The sequence below is a fragment of the Aegilops tauschii genome, chromosome 7 (genome assembly GCF_002575655.3).
Source record: "Aegilops tauschii subsp. strangulata cultivar AL8/78 chromosome 7, Aet v6.0, whole genome shotgun sequence".
NCBI classification, from domain to species: domain Eukaryota; kingdom Viridiplantae; phylum Streptophyta; class Magnoliopsida; order Poales; family Poaceae; genus Aegilops; species Aegilops tauschii.
In genome coordinates this window covers 110,843,579-110,867,711 of record NC_053041.3, presented here as the reverse complement: position 1 = coordinate 110,867,711, position 24,133 = coordinate 110,843,579, and the positions used below count along the sequence as shown (strand labels likewise).

At 46.3% G+C, this 24,133-nt stretch overlaps 1 protein-coding gene across 1 annotated transcript; it reads left to right on the top strand.

The window, feature by feature from the left end:
* The first annotated feature begins 14,794 nt into the window (after window positions 1–14,794).
* On the top strand, window positions 14,795–16,737 carry LOC109735453 (cytochrome P450 709B1-like). Its single transcript, XM_020294665.4, has 2 exons — window positions 14,795–16,107; window positions 16,201–16,737. The coding sequence occupies exons 1-2, from the start codon at window positions 14,887–14,889 to the stop codon at window positions 16,630–16,632; spliced, it is 1,653 nt and encodes a 550-aa protein (XP_020150254.1). The 5' UTR covers window positions 14,795–14,886; the 3' UTR covers window positions 16,633–16,737.
* The last annotated feature ends 7,396 nt before the right edge of the window (window positions 16,738–24,133 follow it).

Below are 24,133 nucleotides of genomic sequence, written 5' to 3'. Positions count from 1 at the left end.
TGAACAAGGAAATATAATAATAACCAATTTATTATTGCCTCTTGGGCATATTTCCAACAGTCTCCCACTTCAACTAGAGTCAATAATCTAGTTCACATCACCATGTGATTAACACTCACAGGTCACATCACCATGTGACCAACACCCAAGAGTTTACTAGAGTCAACAATCTAGTTCACATCACTATGTGATTAACACTCAATGAGTTCTGGTTTGATCATGTTATGCTTGTGAGAGAGGTTATTAGTCAACGGGTCTGAACCTTTCAGATCCGTGTGTGCTTTACGAATATCTATGTCATCTTGTGGATGCTACCACGCGCTACTTGGAGCCATTTCAAATAACTGCTCTACTCTACGAATCCGGTTTACTTCTCAGAGTCATACGGATTAGTGTCAAAGTTCGCATCGACGTAACCCTTTACGACGAACTCCTTTTCACCTCCATAATCGAGAAAATTTCTTAGTCCACTAGATACTAAGGATAAGTTCGACCGCTGTCATGTGATCCATTCCCGGATCACTGTTGTACCCCTTGACCAACTCATGGCAAGGCACACTTCATGTGCGGTACACAGCATAGCATACTGTAGAGCCTACGTCTAAAGCATAGGGGACGACCTTCATCCTTTCTCTCTCTTCTGCTGTGCCCAGGTCTTGAGTCTTACTCAATACTCACACCTTGTAACACAGCCAAGAATTCCTTCTTTGCTGATATATTTTGAACTCTTTCAAAATCATGTCAAGGTGTGCGTTCTTTGAAAGTATCATCGGGCGTCTTGATCTATCTCTATAGATCTTGATGCCCAATATGTAAGCAGCTTTATCCAGGTCTTCCTTTGAAAAACTCCTTTCAAACAACCCTTTATGCTTTCCAGAAATTTTACATCATTTCGGATCAACAATATGTCATTCACATATACTTATCAGAAATGTTGTAGCGCTCCCACTCACTTTATTGTAAATACAAGTTTCTAACAAACTTTGTATAAACCCAAAAACTTTGATCACTCCATCAAAGCGTATATTCTGACTCCGAGATGCTTGCTCTAGTCCATGGAAGGATCGCTGGAGCTAGCATACCTTTTAGCATCCTTAGGACAAAACCTTTCTGATTGTATCACATACAACCTTTCCTTACGAAAACTGGTAAGGAAACTTATTTTGACATCCATCTGCCAGATTTCATAAATGCAGCTAATGCTAACATGATTCCGACGGACTTAAGCATCGCTACGGATGAGAAAATCTCATCGTAGTCAACTCCTTGAACTTGTGAAAATTCTCTTTGCCACAAGTCGAGCTTCATAGACGGTAACATTACCGTCCATGTCCGTCTTCTTCTTAAAGATCCATTTATCTCAATGGCTTGCCGATCATCGGGCAAGTTCACCAAAGTCCATGCTTTGTTCTGATACATGGATCCTATCTCGGATTTCATGGCTTCTAACCATTTGTCGGAATATGGGCCCACCATCGCTTCTCCATAGCTCGTAGGTTCAGTATTGTCTAACTACATGATATCTAAGACAGGATTATCGTACCACTCAGGAGTAGTACATATCCTTGTCGACCTACGAGGTTTGGTAGTGACTTGATCCGAAGTTTCATGATCACTATCATAAGCTTCCACTTCAATTGGTGTAGGTGCCACAGGAACAACTTCCTGTGCCCTGCTACACACTAGTTGAAGTGACGGTTCAATAACCTTATCAAGTCTCCACCATCCTCCCACTCAATTCTTTCGAGAGAAACTTTTTCTCGAGAAAGGACCCGTTTCTAGAAGCAATTACTTTTGCTTCCAGATCTGAAATAGGAGGTATACCCAACTGTTTTGGGTATTCTATGAAGATGCATTTATCCGCTTTGGGTTCGAGCTTATCAGCCTGAAACTTTTTCACATAAGCATCGCAGCCCCAAACATTTATGAAACGACAACTTAGGTTTCTCTAAACGGTGTCGTCTCAACGGAATTGTGTGGTGCCCTATTTAAAGTGAATGCGGTTGTCTCTAATGCCTAACCCATAAACGATAGTGTAATTTGATAAGAGACATCATGTTATGCACCATATCCAATAGGGTGCAGTTATGATGTTCGTGTTGGGGATCGTAGCAGAATTTTAAAATTTCCTACGCGTCACCAAGATCCATCTATGGAGTATACTAGCAACGAGGGGAAAGGAGTGCATCTACATACCCTTGTAGATCGCGAGCGGAAGCGTTCCAATGAACGGGGTTGATGGAGTCGTACTCGTCGTGATCCAAATCACCAATGACCGAGTGCCGAACGGACGGCACCTCCGCGTTCAACACACGTATGGAGTAGCGACGTCTCCTCCTTCTTGATCCAGCAAGGGGGAAGGAGAGGTTGATGGAGATCCAGCAGCATGACGGCGTGGTGGTGGATGTAGCGGGATCTCGGCAGGGCTTCGCCAAGCTTCTGCGAGAGGGAGAGGTGCTGCAGGGGGAGAGGAAGGCGCCAGGGGCTGTCGTACTGCTGCCCTCCCTCCCCCCCACTATATATAGGCCCCTGGGAGGGGAGGGGCGCCGGCCTGGATCCCATCTAAAGGGGGGGTGGCGGCCAAGGGGGAAGGGGGGTGGCTTCCCCCCAAGCCAAGTGGGGCGCCCCCCACCCCTAGGGTTTCCAACCCTAGGCGCAGGGGGAGGCCCAAGGGGGGCGCCCCAGCCCACTAAGGGCTGGTTCCCTTCCCACTTCAGCCCATGGGGCCCTCCGGGATAGGTGGCCCCACCCGGTGGACCCCCGGGACCCTTCCGGTGGTCCTGGTACAATACCGATAACCCCCGAAACTTTCCCGGTGGCCGAAACTGGACTTCCCATATATAATTCTTCACCTCCGGACCATTCCGGAACTCCTCGTGACGTCCGGGATCTCATCCGGGACTCCAAACAACTTTCGGGTTTCCGCATACTCATATCTCTACAACCCTAGCGTCACCGAATCTTAAGTGTGTAGACCCTACGGGTTCGGCAGACATGCAGACATGACCGAGACGCCTCTCCGGTCAATAACCAACAGCGGGATCTGGATACCCATGTTGGCTCCCACATGTTCCACGATGATATCATCGGATGAACCACGATGTCGAGGATTCAATCAATCCCGTATACAATTCCCTTTGTCAATCGTATGTTACTTGCCCAAGATTCGATCGTCGGTATCCCAATACCATGTTCAATCTCGTTACCGGCAAGTCTCTTTACTCGTACCGTAATGCATGATCCCGTGACTAACTACTTAGTCACATTGAGCTCATTATGATGATGCATTACCGAGTGGGCCCAGAGATACCTCTCCGTCATACGGAGTGACAAATCCCAGTCTCGATCCGTGCCAACCCAACAGATACTTTCGGAGATACCCGTAGTGCGCCTTTATAGTCACCCAGTTACGTTGTGACGTTTGGCACACCCAAAGCACTCCTACGGCACCCGGGAGTTGCACGATCTCATGGTCTAAGGAAAAGATACTTGACATTGGAAAAGCTCTAGCAAACGAACTACACGATCTTTGAGCTATGCTTAGGATTGGGTCTTGTCCATCACATCATTCTCCTAATGATGTGATCCCGTTATCAATGACATCCAATGTCCATAGTCAGGAAACCATGACTATCTGTTGATCAACGAGCTAGTCAACTAGAGGCTTACTTGGGACACGTTGTGGTCTATGTATTCACACATGTATTACGATTTCCGGATAACACAATTATAGCATGAACAATAGACAATTATCATGAACAAAGAAATATAATAATAACCATTTATTATTGCCTCTAGGGCATATTTCCAACAGTTCGAACACACCATCACACTATGGTGTTCCAGGCGGTATTAGTCGTGAAACAATTTCCACAATGTCTTAATTGTGTGCCAAACTCGTAACTCAGATATCTCTATGATCATATCATAGACATTTTATCATCTTGTCCCGACGATCTTCAACTTCACTCTGAAATTACTTGAACCTTTCAATAATTCAGACTTGTGTTTCATCAAGTAAATATTCTCAGCATCTACTCAAATCATCTGTGAAGTAAGAACATATCGATATCCACTGCGTGCCTCAGCACTCATTGGACTGCACACATCAAATGTATTACTTCCAACAAGTTGCTCTCTTGTTCCATCTTACTGAAAACGAGGCCTTTCAGTCATTTTGCCCATGTGGTATGATTTGCATGTCTCAAGTGATTCAAAATCAAGTGAGTCCAAATGATCCATCTGCATGGAGTTTCTTCATGCATATATACCAATAGACATGGTTTGCATGTCTCAATCTTTTCAAAAACGAGTGAGTCCAAAGATCCATCTACATGGAGCTTCTTCATGCGTTCTATACCAATATGACTCAAATGGCAGTGCCACAAGTATGTGGTGCTATGATTACTATTTTATATCTTTTGGCACGAACATGTGTATCACTGCGATCGAGATTCATTTTAGGTGCAAGACCATTGAAGGTATTATTCAAATAAACAGAGTAACCATTATTCTCCTTAAATGAATAACCGTATTGCGATAAACATAATCCAATCATGTTTATGCCCAACGCAAACACCAAACTCGATGGTAGAGGGAGCATGCGATGCTTGATCACATCAACCTTGGAAACACTTCCAACACATATCGTCATCTCACCTTTAGCTAGTCTCCGTTTATTTCGCAGCTTTTATTTCGAGTTACTAACACTTAGCAACCGAACCGGTATCTAATACCCTGGTGCTACTAGGAGTACTAGTAAAGTACACATTCATATAATGTATATCCAATATACTTCTGTTGACCTTGCCTGCCTTCTCATCTGCCAAGTATCTAGGGTAGTTCTGCTTCAGTGACCGTTTCCCTCATTACAGAAGCACTTAGTCTCGGGTTTGGGTTCAACCTTGGGATTCTTCACTAGAGCAGCAAATGATTTGCCGTTTCATGAAGTATCCCTTTTTGCCCTTGCCCTTCTTGAAACTAGTGGTTTTACTAACCATCAACAATTGATGCTCCTTCTTGATTTCTACTTTCGCGGTGTCAAACATCGCGAGTTGCTCAAGGATCATCATGTCTATCCCTGATATGTTATAGTTCATCACGAAGCTCTAATAGCTTGGTGGCAGTGACTATGGAGAACCATCACTATCTCATCTGGAAGATTAACTCCCACTCGATTCAAGTGATTGTAGTACTCAGACAATCTGAGCACATGCTCAACGATTGAGCTTTTCTCCCTTAGTTTGCAGGCTTAAGAAACTTGTCAGAGGTCATATACCTCTTGACGTGGGCACTAGTCTGAAATCCCAATTTCAGTCTTCGGAACATCTCATATGTTCTGCGACGTTTCAAAACCGTCTTTGGTGCCACAATTCTAAACCGTTAGCATTACGCACTGAACTATCACGTAGTCATCAAAACGTGTATGTCAGATGTTTCGCAACATCTACAGACGACGCTGAGGTTCAGCACACCGAGCGGTGCATTAAGGACATAAGCCGTCTGTGCAGCAATGAGGACAATCCTCAGTCTACGGACCCAGTCCGCATAATTGCTACTATCAACTTTCAACTAAATTTTCTCTAGGAACATATCTTAGTAGAACTAAAGCGTAAGCTACGACATAATTTGCAAAGACCTTTTGACTATGTTCATGATAACTAAGTTCATCTAATTATTTAATGAACTCCCACTCAGATAGACATCCCTCTAGTCATCTAAGTGATACATGATCCGAGTCAAACTAAGCCGTGCCCGATCATCACGTGAGATGGACTAGTCATCATCGGTGAACATCTCCATGTTGATCGCATCTACTATACGACTCATGTTCGACCTTTCGATCTCTTGTGTTCCGAGGCCATGTCTGTACATGCTAGGCTCGTCAAGTCAACCTAAGTGTTTCGCATGTGTTCCGAGGCCATGTCTGTACATGCTAGGCTCGTCAACACCCGTTGTATTCGAACGTTAGAATCTATCACACCCGATCATCACGTGGTGCTTCGAAACAACGAACCTTCGCAACGGTGCACAGTTAGGGGGAACACATCTCTTGAAATTTTAGTGAGGGATCATCTTATTTATGCTACCGTCGTTCTAAGCAAATAAGATGTAAACATGACAAACATCACATGCAAATCATAAAGTGACATGATATGGCCAATATCATCTTGCGCCTTTTGATCTCCATCTTCGAGGCGCGGCATGATCACCTTCGTCACCGGCATGACACCATGATCTCCATCATCGTGTCTTCATGAAGTTGTCTCGCCAACTATTACTTCTACTACTATGGCTAACGGTTAGCAATAAAGTAAAGTAATTACATGGCGGTTTTTATTGACACGCAGGTCATACAATAAATTAAGACAACTCCTATGGCTCCTGCCGGTTGTCATACTCATCGACATGCAAGTCGTGATTCCTATTACAAGAACATGATCAATCTCATACATCACATATATCATTCATCACATCCTTTTTTTGCCATATCACATCACATAGCATACCCTGCAAAAACAAGTTAGACGTCCTCTAATTGTTGTTGCATGTTTTACGTGGCTGCTATGGGTTTCTAGCAAGAACGTTTCTTACCTACGCAAAAACCACAACGTGATATGCCAATTTCTATTTACCCTTCATAAGGACCCTTTTCATCGAATCCGATCCAACTAAAGTGGGAGAGACAGACACCCGCTAGCCACCTTATGCAACTAGTGCATGTCAGTCGGTGGAACCTGTCTCACGTAAGTGTACGTGTAAGGTCGGTCCGGGCCGCTTCATCCCACGATGCCGCCGAATCAAGATAAGACTAGTAACGGTAAGTAAATTGACAAAATTGACGCCCACAACTACTTTGTGTTCTACTCGTGCATAGAAACTACGCATGGACCTAGCTCATGATGCCACTGTTGGGGAACGTAGCGGAAATTCAAAATTTTCTACGCATCACCAAGATCAATCTATGGAGTAATCTAGCAACGAGGGGAAGGGGAGTGCATCTACATACCATTGTAGATCGCTATGCGGAAGCGTTGCAAGAACGCGGATGAAGGAGTCGTACTCGTAGCGATTCAGATCGCGGTTGATTCCGATCTAAGCACCGAACCACGGCGCCTCCGCGTTCAACACACGTGCAGCCCGGTGACGTCTCCCACGCCTTGATCCAGCAAGGAGAGAGGGAGAGGTTGGGGAAGACTCCGTCCAGCAGCAGCACAACGGCATGGTGGTGATGGAGGAGCGTGGCACTCCAGCAGGGCTTCGCCAAGCACTGCGAGAGACGAGGAGGGAGAGGGGTAGGGCTGCGCCAAGAGAGATGTTCTCATGTCTTTGGCAGCCCCAAAACCCCCACTATATATAGGGGAGGGCAAGGGGCTGCGCCCCCATCTAGGGTTCCCCCCCCCCAAGGGGTGCGGCCAGCCCTAGATGGGACTTGGGGGGCGGCCAAGGGGGGAGAGAGGGGGCGCACCACTAGGTGGGCCTTAGGCCCATCTGAGCCTAGGGTTTCCCCCTTCCCCCCCCCCTACATGCGCCCTGGGCCCCTTGTGGGAGGCGCACCAGCCCACCTAGGGGCTGGTCCCTTCCCACACTTGGCCCATGCAGCCCTCTGGGGCCGGTGGCCCCACCTGGTGGACCCCCGGGACCCTCCCGGTGGTCCCGGTACGTTACCGATAGCACCCGAAACTTTTCCGGTGACCAAAACAGGACTTCCCATATATAAATCTTTACCTCCGGACCATTCCGGAACTCCTCGTGACATCCGGGATCTCATCCGGGACTCTGAATAACATTCGGTAACCACGTATATCTATTCCCTATAACCCTAGCGTCATCGAACCTTAAGTGTGTAGACCCTACGGGTTCGGGAACCATGCAGACATGACCGAGACGTTCTCCGGCCAATAACCAACAGCGGGATCTGGATACCCATGTTGGCTCCCACATGTTCCACGATGATCTCATCAAATGAACAACGATGTCGGGGATTCAATCAATCCCGTATACAATTCCCTTTGTCAATTGGTATGTTACTTGCCCGAGATTCGATCGTCGGTATACCGATACCTTGTTCAATCTCGTTACCGGCAAGTCTCTTTACTCGTTCCGTAACACATCATCCCGTGATCAACTCCTTGGTCACATTGTGCACATTATGATGATGTCCTACCGAGTGGGCCCAGAGATACCTCTTCATTTACACGGAGTGACAAATCCCAGTCTCGATTCGTGCCAACCCAACAGACACTTTCGGAGATACCTGTAGTGCACCTTTATAGCCACCCAGTTACGTTGTGACGTTTGGTACACCCAAAGCATTCCTACGGTATCCGGGAGTTGCACAATCTCATGGTCTAAGGAAATGATACTTGACATTAGAAAAGCTCTTAGCAAACGAACTACACGATCTTGTGCTAGGCTTAGGATTGGGTCTTGTCCATCACATCATTCTCCTAATGATGTGATCCCGTTATCAACGACATCCAATGTCCATGGTTAGGAAACCGTAACCATCTATTGATCAACGAGCTAGTCAACTAGAGGCTTACTAGGGACATGGTGTTGTCTATGTATCCACACATGTATCTGAGTTTCCTACCAATACAATTCTAGCATGGATAATAAACGATTATCATGAACAAGGAAATATAATAATAACCAATTTATTATTGCCTCTAGGGCATATTTCCAACAGTCTCCCACTTCAACTAGAGTCAATAATCTAGTTCACATCACCATGTGATTAACACTCACAGGTCACATCACCATGTGACCAACACCCAAGAGTTTACTAGAGTCAACAATCTAGTTCACATCACTATGTGATTAACACTCAATGAGTTCTGGTTTGATCATGTTATGCTTGTGAGAGAGGTTATTAGTCAACGGGTCTGAACCTTTCAGATCCGTGTGTGCTTTACGAATATCTATGTCATCTTGTGGATGCTACCACGCGCTACTTGGAGCCATTTCAAATAACTGCTCTACTATACGAATCCGGTTTACTTCTCAGAGTCATCCGGATTAGTGTCAAAGTTCGCATCGACGTAACCCTTTACGACGAACTCCTTTTCACCTCCATAATCGAGAAAATTTCTTAGTCCACTAGATACTAAGGATAAGTTCGACCGCTGTCATGTGATCCATTCCCGGATCACTATTGTACCCCTTGACCAACTCATGGCAAGGCACACTTCATGTGCGGTACACAGCATAGCATACTGTAGAGCCTACGTCTAAAGCATAGGGGACGACCTTCGTTCTTTCTCTCTCTTCTGCTGTGGTCAGGTCTTGAGTCTTACTCAATACTCACACCTTGTAACACAGCCAAGAACTCCTTCTTTGCTGATCTATTTTGAACTCTTTCAAAATCATGTCAAGGTGTGCGTTCTTTGAAAGTATCATCGGGCGTCTTGATCTATCTCTATAGATCTTGATGCCCAATATGTAAGCAGCTTTATCCAGGTCTTCCTTTGAAAAACTCCTTTCAAACAACCCTTTATGCTTTCCAGAAATTTTACATCATTTCGGATCAACAATATGTCATTCACATATACTTATCAGAAATGTTGTAGCGCTCCCACTCACTTTATTGTAAATACAAGTTTCTAACAAACTTTGTATAAACCCAAAAACTTTGATCACTCCATCAAAGCGTATATTTTGACTCCGAGATGCTTGCTCTAGTCCATGGAAGGATCGCTGGAGCTAGCATACCTTTTAGCATCCTTAGGACAAAACCTTTCTGATTGTATCACATACAACCTTTCCTTACGAAAACTGGTAAGGAAACTTGTTTTGACATCCATCTGCCAGATTTCATTAATGCAGCTAATGCTAACATGATTCCGACGGACTTAAGCATCGCTACGGATGAGAAAATCTCATCGTAGTCAACTCCTTGAACTTGTGAAAATTCTCTTTGCCACAAGTCGAGCTTCATAGACGGTAACATTACCGTCCATGTCCGTCTTCTTCTTAAAGATCCATTTATCTCAATGGCTTGCCGATCATCGGGCAAGTTCACCAAAGTCCATGCTTTGTTCTGATACATGGATCCTATCTCGGATTTCATGGCTTCTAACCATTTGTCGGAATATGGGCCCACCATCGCTTCTCCATAGCTCGTAGGTTCAGTATTGTCTAACAACATGATATCTAAGACAGGATTACCGTACCACTCAGGAGTAGTACATATCCTTGTCGACCTACGAGGTTTGGTAGTGACTTGATCCGAAGTTTCATGATCACTATCATAAGCTTCCACTTCAATTGGTGTAGGTGCCACAGGAACAACTTCCTGTGCCCTGCTACACACTAGTTGAAGTGACGGTTCAATAACCTTATCAAGTCTCCACCATCCTCCCACTCAATTCTTTCGAGAGAAACTTTTTCTCGAGAAAGGACCCATTTCTAGAAGCAATTAATTTTGCTTCCAGATCTGAAATAGGAGGTATACCCAACTGTTTTGGGTATTCTATGAAGATGCATTTATCCGCTTTGGGTTCGAGCTTATCAGCCTGAAACTTTTTCACATAAGCATCGCAGCCCCAAACATTTATGAAACGACAACTTAGGTTTCTCTAAACGGTGTCGTCTCAACGGAATTGCGTGGTGCCCTATTTAAAGTGAATGTGGTTGTCTCTAATGCCTAACCCATAAACGATAGTGTAATTTGATAAGAGACATCATGTTATGCACCATATCCAATAGGGTGCAGTTATGATGTTCGTGTTGGGGATCGTAGCAGAATTTTAAAATTTCCTACGCATCACCAAGATCCATCTATGGAGTATACTAGCAACGAGGGGAAAGGAGTGCATCTACATACCCTTGTAGATCACGAGCGGAAGCGTTCCAATGAACGGGGTTGATGGAGTCGTACTCGCCGTGATCCAAATCACCGATGACCGAGTGCCGAACGGACGGCACCTCCGCGCTCAACACACGTACGGAGCAGCGACGTCTCCTCCTTCTTGATCTAGCAAGGGGGAAGGAGAGGTTGATGGAGATCCAGCAGCACGACGGCGTGGTGGTGGATGTAGCGGGATCTCGGCAGGGCTTCGCCAAGCTTCTGCGAGAGGGAGAGGTGTTGCAGGGGGAGAGGGAGGCACCAGGGGCTGTCGTACTGCTGCCCTCCCCCCCCCCCCCCACTATATATAGGCCCCCTGGGAGGCGGGGCGCCGGCCTGGATTCCATCTAAAGGGGGGCGGCGGCCAAGGGGGAAGGGGGGTGGCTCCCCCCCCCCCAAGCCAAGTGGGGCGCCCCGCACCCCTAGGGTTTCCAACCCTAGGCGCAGGGGGAGGCCCAAGGGGGCGCCCCAGCCCACTAAGGGCTGGTTCCCTTCCCACTTCAGCCCATGGGGCCCTCCGGGATAGGTGGCCCCACCCGGTGGACCCCCGGGACCCTTCCGGTGGTCCTGGTACAATACCGATAACCCCCGAAACTTTCCCGGTGGCCGAAACTGGACTTCCCATATATAATTCTTCACCTCCGGACCATTCCGGAACTCCTCGTGACGTCCGGGATCTCATCCAGGACTCCGAACAACTTTCGGGTTTCCGCATACTCATATCTCTACAACCCTAGCGTCACCGAACCTTAAGTGTGTAGACCCTACGGGTTCGGGAGACATGCAGACATGACCGAGACATACCGATACCTTGTTCAATCTCGTTACCGGCAAGTCTCTTTACTCGTTCCGTAACACATCATCCCGTGATCAACTCCTTGGTCACATTGTGCACATTATGATGATGTCCTACCGAGTGGGCCCAGAGATACCTCTCCGTTTACACGGAGTGACAAATCCCAATCTCGATTCGTGCCAACCCAACAGACACTTTCGGAGATACCTGTAGTGCACCTTTATAGCCACCCAGTTACGTTGTGACGTTTGGTACACCCAAAGCATCCCTACGGTATCCGGGAGTTGCACAATCTCATGGTCTAAGGAAATGATACTTGACATTAGAAAAGCTCTTAGCAAACGAACTACACGATCTTGTGCTAGGCTTAGGATTGGGTCTTGTCCATCACATCATTCTCCTAATGATGTGATCCCGTTATCAACGACATCCAATGTCCATGGTCAGAAAACCGTAACCATCTATTGATCAACGAGCTAGTCAACTAGAGGCTTACTAGGGACATGGTGTTATCTATGTATCCACACATGTATCTGAGTTTCCTATCAATACAATTCTAGCATGGATAATAAACAATTATCATGAACAAGGAAATATAATAATAACCAATTTATTATTGCCTCTAGGGCATATTTCCAACAACATCATTGTCCCCGGCCAACTCTTTGCATTCGGCAACATTGTTTTGCACGCCAATTCGACGCGTCATCTCGCCTAGATCAAAAACTTCGCCCGGACCAGGTGGTTACATTTGGGAGTTTGGAATACACTGCAGACGCGCCTGGTGAACTCGTCCTGTCTTGTCGGATGTCCAATCGAGTCGAAGGCCCTTCGGCCACCGCAGGTTTGACCTTGGAGCCAACCTCTGACCCAGGCTACGGATCAGATCCCCAGGTTGATCTGGGCTCAACCCCAGAGCCGGTCGTCGTTGTGCCAAGCATGGATCTTATTCCCTCATCAGGTTTTGACCTCGATCCGCACGCGAATACGGACCCAGCGTCAAGCTTAGACCCGATCTCCCCAGTTGGCAGTCCGGGATCAGCCCCAGCCGACCAACACGCCGAGGTCGCATCAAGCGACCCACAAATCACGCTTCAGATCTGCCCGGCCCTTGGCCGGGCTATGAACTTCGAGGACTTGTCTCACCTTAATAAGATGCTGGATCGCATTCAGAGGATGTCAATCTCGATGACCATACCTCGCTCTATGACAAGATCGAACTTAAAGCCGATGACAAGGAAATTTACGTCCCACCCACCACCCACCTAGTCGCCACTTTCGATGACTTGATCGATGTGTTGTACTACACACTTCCGAGGATGCCACGGACATGGATGAAGATGCCAGTGCCACACTCAGAGCAGCCACGCCCTCAACTAACACTGGCAGATGGGCCGCCATGTCCACTTACGATGTCTATATGGTTGACACCCCCGACAATCCCTCAAGACACCATTGCCGACGCCCTAGAGGTTCCGGCGGCGGCCCAGGCGGGCACAACACGGGCGCCGCCGATAGCGACACCACAGTCAGTGATGCCGAAGACCTGGGGGAGGACATTGAAGCCTCCGCAGGACGGAAAAATAGCCCCACAGGAATACCCGAGGATGAAGATCCTGACGATCTCTTCGATGGAGCCGACAGTAACTATTTGCCGGAATCCGAGGAGGATGTGAGAACCTCGGACCCGAGGAATACATAGTCCGCGAAGACCCGTTTGAGCAAGAGAGGTTCAGACGGCGACAGGTGGCAACCGCTAGGAGTATGAAATAGAAATAGCACCGGCTGCATGCCGACTAGAACGAGCTCAATGACAAATGGGTGGAGGTTCATCGCATGTTTCCAATCCCCCTCATTGCCAAATTGAACTTCAAAAGTATTTGAGCCAAGCTCTCTGAACTTGGCCTCTCTGTGCAATCCCCCATGCCCTTTGCATTTTTTTTCCACGGCACTCATTATCATTGGCCTTGTCGAGCACACCAGTCCAACCGCCGACCACCTTGAATTCTTTGGAACTACCTTTTCTGGCTCAGCAACACAAACCCCTCTGCTTCCTTGCCCATCAAAACCATACCACCCAGCTGTAATGCCCCAGACACACCCGCCGGTAGTCGTTACTCCTGGCGGGATCTAGACTGGCCCCACAGATCAATTATAGTCTTTTCTGCGCACTTTGTCCTCACTCGTGCGCACCCGGGAGAAACTTCTCGGTCGGTTACCCATCCTGAAACTACTCCAGGCTGAGCACGCTTAACATTGGAGTTCTTTCCGAATGGGCTCCCGGAAAAGAAGGAATTCCTTATTGATATGAGTAGTCTATCATCCCTAATTAGCCAGGCTATCACACCAGCCTTGCCAAAAGACTCGACGTTGAGTCTGGGGTCTTGCTCTCCACCGGGGATTTGGAGGAGCCCCGGCTAGCAGATTCTCCCACCTTGCGCGCTGGCGTAGACGCTGATCCCCCTGCTGCAGTCTCCACATTCTTCTTATTGGAGGCCAAAGCCTCAGCCGCCCTGGATGGGGTCGCCGTCCTCCTCTGGTTCGTAGCTCCTGACTTCGCAGATGCAGGGCATGTAATAGTTGCCGCCTTCTTTTGGATCGCCTCCCCCGCCACCGCCGCGGAAGGTTTGGCTTGATCCTTTGAAGTAGCCGCCGCCGCCAATGAAGATCCCCATCTTCTCCGAAACCCTAGTCGTCTTTCCAGTTGTTTTCTCTGCCATCAGCTCCGCCCCTAGTGGAACAGAAACACCACCTGTTTGTGTCTAGGGCTGTGCCGTCGCCTCCCTAGCCACCACTGTAGCCACACCACCCCCGCAAGCCAAAACCCTAACCCTAGCACAGGTGGACAATCGCCATGCAATCGCCTCCTGTTGCCTTAGAGCTTTCCTGCATGGTGGACCCTCGTGCCTTAGCAATCGGTACTTTATTAGTTTGTGGCTTGCCCTAGGGAATTTATTCACTGTTTTTTTCTTTTACAGATTATACACATCATCCATGAGCTCATGAAACCGCTGCAAGAACGTTGCCAAGCGGCGCCAATTCGTCACCAAACACCGCACCATGATCTAGCAAACAGACAACCATGCCCGGTTGCACAACCGATCGCAGTCATCGGCGACAACCATGCTAGCTGCCTACGCGAGATCGCCGGCCGCCCCCGAAACCTACAAACGCAAGCCCCCAATCGACCAGTGCAGCAACATCATAACGTTCTTATTATATATACTATATACGTGCGCGCATGGACACAATCATCAACAAATCAACCATTTCCCAAGAGCTGAGCTGCACCGATCGATCGTCGCACGCCATGGTGGCTATGGCGCCCGCTGCAGGGCTGGTCCTGGCTTCGCTCGCCGTGGTGCTGGCAACCACGCTGTGGAAGGCGGCGGTGCACCTGGTGTGGCGCCCCTACGCCGTCGCGAGGGCCTTCCAGCGGCAGGGGATCCGCGGGCCGGCGTACCGGTTCTTCGTCGGCAACAACGAGGAGGTCATGGCGATGCGCGCGGCGACGGCCGACGACGTGCTCGACCTCGGTTCCCACGACATCATCGCGCGCGTGATGCCGCAGTACAAGGCGTGGGTCGCGTCGTACGGTAAGATTTTCCTCTCGTGGTCGGGGTACACGCCGTCGCTCTGCGTCGGCGACCACGACATGGTGAAGCAGATCCTGTCCAATAAGACCGGGCTGTACGCCAAGCCCAACCCAGGGCCCAACTTCCTGGCCCTGCTGGGCAAGGGCCTCGTCTTCTCCGACGGCGACGACTGGGCGCGCCACCGCCGCATCGTGCACCCGGCGTTCACCATGGACAAGCTCAAGATGATGACCAGGACGATGGCGGAGTGCGCGGGGGACATGGTCCGGCCGTGGGAGGCGCTCGCCGCGGCGAGCGACGGCGGCGTGGCGAGGGTGGACGACGTCGGGCAGCAGTTCGTGGAGCTGACCGCCGACGTGATCTCGCACACGGCGTTCGGGAGCAGCTACAGGGAGGGGAAGGAGGTGTTCATGGCGCAGCGGGAGCTCCAGTACATCGCCTTCTCCACCATGAACAACGTCCGCGTCCCGGGCCTCGAGTACCTCCCCACCAAGACCAACCTGCGGCGGCGGCAGCTCACGGGCAAGGTGCGCGGCACGCTCATGGCGATCATCCGCGAGCGGCAGGCCGCCGCCAAGGAGGCCAAAGGCTACGGCAACGACTTGCTTGGCCTGATGCTCGAGGCCAACGCGTCGGCCGGCGCCGGCGGCCAGAAGGCGGCCGCCATTAGCATGGACGAGATCATCGACGAGTGCAAGACCTTTTTCTTCGCCGGGCACGACACCACCTCCCATCTCCTTACCTGGGCCATCTTCCTCCTCGGCACGCACCCGGAATGGCAGCAGAAGCTCAGGGAAGAGGTCCTCCGAGAGTGCGGCGGCACGGGGACGCCGCTGCACGGCGACGCGCTCAACAAGCTCAAGCTGGTAAGCCCCTGCCTATCCCATCATTCTGACCCACTTAATGCACACTCCACAACGACGAGTGACACGCACTTCACCTGTGATCGATGATGGCAGACGACGATGGTGCTTTACGAGACGCTGAGGCTCTACGGCGCTGTGATCATGATCGCGAGGGAGACGACGGCGGACACGGAGCTCGGCGGCGTGAAGATCCCCAAGGGCACGACCACCATGATACCGATGGCGATCATGCACCGGGACGAGGAGGTGTGGGGCGCGGACGCCGGCGAGTTCAAGCCGGACCGGTTTCAGAACGGCGTGGGCAGAGCGGCGAAGCACCCGAGCGCGATGCTGGCCTTCTCCGCCGGCCCGCGGTCGTGCATCGGGCAGGACTTCGCGATGCTGGAGGCCAAGGCGACGCTCGCCGTGATCCTGCGCCGGTTCGAGTTCGAGGTGGCGCCGGAGTACGTGCACGCGCCGGCCGAGTTCCTGACGCTGCAGCCCAAGTGCGGGCTCCCCGTGCTGCTCAAGCTCCTGGGTCAGTAGAGCAGCTGCCTCTTTGAACGACTACTGCTATAGTAGAAGTACAAAATAAGTACATGAGTGATTTGGTCACAAGTGGGCTTGTACTATCATTTTGGTTTTGGTTTTTGAGCTGTGAGCTTGTATCTTCACTCCGTATACCTCTAGCATTTGTGAGCAGAACACCGTGAGGTGTTTTTATAAGTACTGCTCATTGAGGTTTATCCTCACTCCAGCTAAAAAGAAAAAGGTTTGTCCTCACTCTAATTAAACTAATCATAAAGGTTTACCAGCCAGGATTAAACTAATCACCCACACTGATTAAACTAATCATGCAGATCTAAGATCATAAAGGTTTACCAGCCAGGATTAAACTAATTATACAAAGGTTTTAGCCACCGTCAGCCAAGAGGGATTTCACAGCGACCCCTCCATCTCACCCATCGATTTTGTTTCCACAAATCCTGCCACAGGATCCTTGCCAGATTCGCAAACCCGTTCGCTATAAATGAAACGCCAGCGAACCATATATTCAAAGTACTAGAGCAAGCCCATTGACTAGCAACGCAACCCTTCGCCCAGGTGTTACAGGTAATTTTTATTATTATTATAAGAGATGGCATTTTTATTTATTTAAGAGACGGCATTTTTATATTAATAAAAAGTATTTTGTTAATATTAAGAAATGACATTTTTTATTTTTATTATTATAAGGGATGGTATTTTTATTTATTTAAGAGATGGTATTTTTATATTAAGATATGGCATTTTTTAATATTAAGCGATAGAATTTTTATTTACAAAGATGGCGCTTACAATTTTGAAGAGATGGCATTTTTTATATCAAGAGATGAAATTTTTATTTTAAGAGTTGGCATTTTAAATTTTTACGAGTTGGCATTTTTGTAATATCAAGAGATGGAAATTTTATTGTGAGATGGCATTATTCAATTTTAAGAGATGCCATTTTTAAAATATCAAGAAATGGAATTTTTAATATTTAAGAGATGAAATTTATTATTATTAAGAGATGGAGTATTTATATTAAGAGATTGTATTTATTGTAAGAGATGACATTTTTAATTTTTAAGAGATGGCATTTTTTATATCAAGAGATGGCATTTTTTATATCAAGAGATGGCAATTTTATTATTAAGAGATGGCATTTCTAATATTTAGGAGATGACATTTATTACTATTAGAGATGGCATTTTTGTATTAAGAGATGGCATTTTTATTATTAAGAGATGGGATTTTTTATGTGGCATATTTATTATTAAGAGATGGTATTTATTATTATTAAGATATGCCGTTTTTATTATTAAGAGATGGCATTTTCCATTATTGAGAGATGGTATTTATTATTATTGAGAGATGGAACTTTTATTATTAAGAGATGACATTTTTATCCCGAAGAATGCCATTTTTAAAAAAAATTAGCATGGCATTTTTCATTTGTGTAGTTCATATAACTTTTTTAAATCATACTCATTTGCATATTTTATAAAATTTAGAGAGATTGCATTTTTTATATAGTAGCCTTACTTTTTTTTCATAAGTTAGTTCATGGCAATTGAGTGTCTTTTTTGTTGATGGCATTTTTTCGAAGAAAAAAAGGTTAAACTCGGCTGCTAGCCAAAACACGGGGTCACGCTGGAGGCAACGAGCTAACTAGGCGAAAATGTTCGCTGGAGGCAAACCCCCTAGCTGACGATCGCCAGGTAAGGGCGTCCAAGGTTTATTAGGGCATCTCCAAAGCGGACTCTCAAACCTCCCGCAAGCGTCCAGGTCGCCATGTCCGAACGCAGTTTGCCATCCAACGCGGTCCTGTATCGGTCCGATGACGCATCCGCACATCCGTTTTCCCGCAAACCCAAAACAAACAAAGAAGGGCTTTGCGGGAGTCAAACCACCATGTACCCTCTCCTCCCTGTCTGGATGGCAGAAGGTTGTGCTGCTATTTGGATGATGCATGTTGCTTTGGCAGAAAGTGATCAGACGGCATGTTGTTTGGCGGAAGGTTATAACATGCATATATGTTGTTTGGCACTTCATGAAAGATACAATCAGATCATTAATGAAGGTTGGAAGATTGGGATGGATGGTTGGAAGGAGTTCACAATTCGCTAGCTAATCTTAGGACACTACTGGAATTGTGGAGCAGAGATGAATTTGGTTTAGTTACTAGACAACTTAAAGAGATGAGAGCTAAACTTGAACATGTAAGTTCTGTTTCACTTGGGACAGGTCCTTCACATTCAGAGAAGAACTTGATGAGAAGAATTTCTGAACTTTTATCCCGGGAGGAAGCTATGGCAAGGCAAAGATCGAGGATATCATGGCTGGTGGAGGGAGACCGCAATACAGGGTTCTTCCATGCACAAGCACGGCAACGTCATCGCACTAACAAAATCAAGTGTTTGCATCGTGCGGATGGAACATATGACTATGATCAAATCTGTATGGAAAACATGGCCATCAATTATTTTATAAAAATTTGTTTACTGCTCAGGAGGTGACACAACCTGAGGTGGTGACGGAGTGGACCCAAAGTAAGGTTACAGATGGTATGAATGCTAGTTTGTGCACGCCTGTAAGAGATATGGAGATTGAACGGGCCCTCTTTATGATGTATCCGCACAAGTCACCTGGACCGGATGGTTTCACTGTTGGGTTTTATATCAAGCACTGGAGTATTCTTAAGAGGGAGGTTTGTGGCGCCAACAGGGGATTTCTGAATGGAGATGAGATGCCACAACTTGTTAACAGTACTATATTGGTGCTTATTTTAAAGATAAAATCCCTCAAGATTTAACTCAGTTTAGACCTATTGCTCTTTGTAATGTGTTGTACAAAATAGCCTCTAAAGTTCTTACGCTCCGGCTCAGGCCTATGTTGGAAGAGATAATTTCAGAGGAACAAAGTGCATTCATACCAGGGCGTTTAATCACTAATAATGTGCTTACTGCCTACGAATGTATTCACTATCTCAAGGGGAAGAAACATATGTCTGGAGCTTGTGCCATTAAGCTCGATATGGCGAAAGCCTATGACCGAGTCGAGTGGGCATATTCAAGAGCAATTATGACAAGGATGGGTTTTGTGGATGCTTGGGTAAATAGAATAATGGCATGTGTTGAAACTGTAAGTTTTTTGGTTAGAGTAAATGGAGTCTTTTCTAAACAATTCAAACCAATAAAGGGAATTCTCCAAAGGGATCCAATATGTCTGTATCTCTTCCTGTTATGTGCCGAACAGCTTAGCAGCATGCTGAAGTTCAGAGGAACAAATCACTTGGCTCGAGGCATTAGGGTAGGCATCCATGCTCCATGGGTTTATCACCTTCTTTTCGCTAACAACTGTCTAATTTTTTCACACGCCTCAAGTGAGGGTGCTCATCAGTTACAGGAGATTCTAGAGCTTTATAGACTTGGATCTGGGCAGATGGTTTATAAGGAAAAGTTGGCAATCTTCTTTAGTACCAATTGCACCAATGAGACGAAAGTGGAGGTTCACATAATGTCAGGTATGTTGGGAAACGTAGTGGAAAACATAAAAAGCATGCCTACGCACACCCAAGATCAATATGAAGGTGCATAACGGGTTGGGATCACGATCGTTACCATCACCGAGTTGCAGCGGAAGAAGAACGTGTCGGTGTAGATCGTACTTGGAGTCCCTCGAGCCGTCGATGAAAGATCCCACGAACAGTTCCCTCGAACTGAAGACTGAAAGCACGGCCTCTTTACTTGGTTGCAAATGTGCAGCCTTCACGATCTGGCAGCACTTCGTCGTCCAAAGCTAATAGTCGCCGGGGAATTAGAGGGATGAGATTATAACCACATGAGGCTTCTAATTATGAGGATTAGAAGACTAGTCTAGCTCTAATTAATCAACTAGGGCCAACTAGAACTAGAAGAACTAGAGGAGGCTCCAAAACTTGTATATACAAAAGAGCAAAAAACCCTAGTATATATAGGTTGGAGGGCAGAGGTAGGGCTTCCACCAAGGAGGGAAAGCCTCCTTGGGACGCTGGCCCAGGTGGGGATGATTTGGACTCCTCCCCTACCCCAATTCAGCCTCCTTCCTTAAGAAAGGGAGGCGCCTTCCCACTTGGGTCCTTGTGACCCAAGTTTCCCTCCACCTCTTGGCCTTTTAAGACCCATTGATATAAAATTAAATATAAAATAAATATTTTCAGAGCATTTTATATATAATTTAACATCCTCAAAAACATTTTCCACCTATATATATTTATCGGTAATACCCGGTATTACTCGATACTCTCTCAAACCCTTCCGGTGACCCCGAAACGCTTCCGGATCCTCTCAGAACTATTTCGAATATTAATGAAACAATTTCACAAATATATTCTCATCACTCCTGTCCTACTAACACTTAGCAGATCATTATTTCCTTAAGTTTGTGACCTCGTAGGTTCGCTAACTCATAGACATGAACGGAACCCCTTTGTTCAATGACCAATAGCGGAACCGTGGACGTCCATATCGATCCCTATGAGGACACGAATAATATTAGAGTGAACCTTTGGTTATTATGTGGCGTTCCATTTGCTTCGTGATACTTTACAAAACCTGGGATGCATCGGTATCCACCTGAGTCAACACATGCTCATTATACGAAATCCTCGGTACTGGTTTTGTTCCTTTTTCTTGTTGTTGTGTTCTGGCATCCCCGTGACATAGTCGTCTGTGTCTGGCCAGACGATTATGGATTTCGTCACACCAAGAGGGCCCTAATAATATCTCTCCATTGTTGGAGGAGCAAATCCCACTCTCAAGCAATCTATCCCATTGTCAAACTTTCCGATGAACCTATAAGTTGCCGTTATGATCACCATGTTACAGATGATGTTCGAGCAACCCCAAAGCCCACCATACGGTAAGAAGTGACTACGACGCTCTCATGGTCTAAGGAGAAAAATCACACGCTAACACTCTGTGTTATTAAAATTGATTATAGATGATATTACTCAATTCATAACAGACAAATTTGGGTTGATTCAATATGATCGTTCTTCTAAAGTCATAATCTCAATGTTGTTTTAGGACTATCTTTTAACACTTAAACAATATCTTAAGATCCGGAAAATGTGATCACCAACAACACTTGAGCTAGTCCCAGAGGAAAGACTAGGAATCATTTATTTAACCGTTTATCATTCCACATGTGCATATGAGTATTCCGCTGAATCGCGTATTCCAGTATCATAGTGATACGCCTCCAACATATCTATAATTTTCTGTTGTTCCATGCTATTTTATTACCCATCTAGGATGTTTTATATGCATTTATATGCTATTTTATATTATTTTTGGACTAACCTATTAACCTAGAGCCCAGTGCCAGTTTCTGTTTTTTCCTTGTTTTAGAGTTTTGCAGAAAAGGAATATCAAACGGAGTCCAAATGAGATGAAAATTTACGGTGATTTTTTATGGACCAGAAGAAGCCCCCGAAGCACAAGAGTTGGGCCAGAAGAGTCCCGAGTCAATGACAAGGGTGGAGGGCGCGCCCACCCCCCTAAGGCGCGCCCCCTGCCTTGTCACTGACTCGTGGACCCCCCCCCTGACTTGAAACCGACCCAAAAATTCCTATAAATCCAGAAACCCCCAGAAAGAAACCTAGATCGGAAGTTCCGCCGTCGCAAGCCTTTGTAGCCATGAAAAAACAATGGGAGCCTGTTCCGGCACCCTGCCGGAGGGGGAAACCATCACCGGTGGCCATCTTTCATCATCCCGGCGGTCTCCATGACGAGGAGGGAGTAGTTCACCCTCAGGGCTGAGGGTATATACCAGTAGCTATGTGTTTGATCTCTCTCTCTCTCTCTCTCATGTTCTTCATTTGGCACGATCTTGATGTACCGCGAGCTTTGCTACTATAGTTGAATCATATGGTGTTTCTCTGCCTCTATCTTCTTGTGATGAATTGATTTTACCTTTGAGGTTTCACTATTATCATATTAAATACTATTATGGATTTGAGAACACTTAATGTATGTCTTACGTGGGATACCTGTGGTGACAATGGGGTGTTCTATTGATTCACTTGATGTATGTTTTGGCACTCAACTCGCGGAATCCCGAGGTGACATTCGGGTAATCTATGCATAGGGGTTTATGCATGTTTTCGTCCTTGTTTCTCCGGTAGGAATCTTGGGGCACTCTTTGAGGTTCTTTATGTTGGATTGAATATTATGAATCTGAAGTTGTTTGATGCATATCGTATAATTGACCCACGGATACTTGTGGTGACATTGGAGTATCTAGGTGACATTAGGGTTGATTGATGTGTATCATATGGTGTTATTTTACTAGAACTCTAGGGCTGTTTCTGACACTTATAGGAATAGCCCAATGGATTGATCGGAAAGAATAACTTTGAGGTGGTTTCGTACCCTACAAGCGATTTGATCTTATGTTCTCCACGATAGGAACTTTGGAGTGACTTTTGTCGCACGTTGAGGGATTGCCATATGATCTAATTATGTTATCATTGTTGAGAGAACTTGCACTAGTGAAAGTATGAAATCTAGGCCTTGTTTCCAAGCATTGCAATACCGTTTTCACTCACTTTTGTTACTAATTACCTTGCTGTTTTTATATTTTCAGATTACAAAAACCTATATCTACTTTCCATACTACACTTGTATCACCATCTCTTCGATGAACTAGTGCACCTATACAATTTACCATTGTATTGGGTGTGTTGGGGACACAAAAGACTCTTTGTTATTTGGTTGCAGGGTTGTTTGAGAGATACCATCTTCATCCTACGCCTCCCACAGATTGATAAACCTTAGGTCATCCACTTGAGGGAAATTTGCTATTGTCCTACAAAACTCTGCGCTTGGAGGCCCAACACGAGTCTACAAGAAGAAGGATGCGTAGTAGACATCAAGCTCTTTTCTGGCGCCGTTGCCGGGGAGGTGAGTGCTTGAAGGTATATCTTTATATCTTGCAATTGAATCTTTTAGTTTCTTGTTTTATCACTAGTTAGTCTATGAAAGAAAACTACAAAAAAATGGAATTGAGGTTGCCTCATATGCTTCATCTTTTTAATATCTTTCGTGAAAATGATGGAAAGGAAAATTGTGCTCAAGTGTTAGAAGAAGAAGTCTATAAAATATTTGGCACTATATTTTTGAATGATGAGCATGATTGCAATGTTGTTAGTATGAATTCTTTGAATGTCCATGATGCTAATGATATGCAAAGTCATAAGGTTGGGGATGCTATGTTTGATGAAGATGGTATTTTTAGTCCCCCAAGTTTTGATGAGCAAATTTATTATGATGAAAGCATGCCTCCTATTTATGATGATTGCAATATTTATGAAAGTGGGTTTGGAAGAGTGTAAACTTTATATAATAATTATCCCACTATTTTGGAGGGTGTTAAATCTTATTATAATGATAAAAGTGGATTTGGAGAGGTCATGACTTTATTTAGTGATGAATCCACTATTTCGGAAGAGGTTCCAATTGATTATGAGAACAAAGTTGCT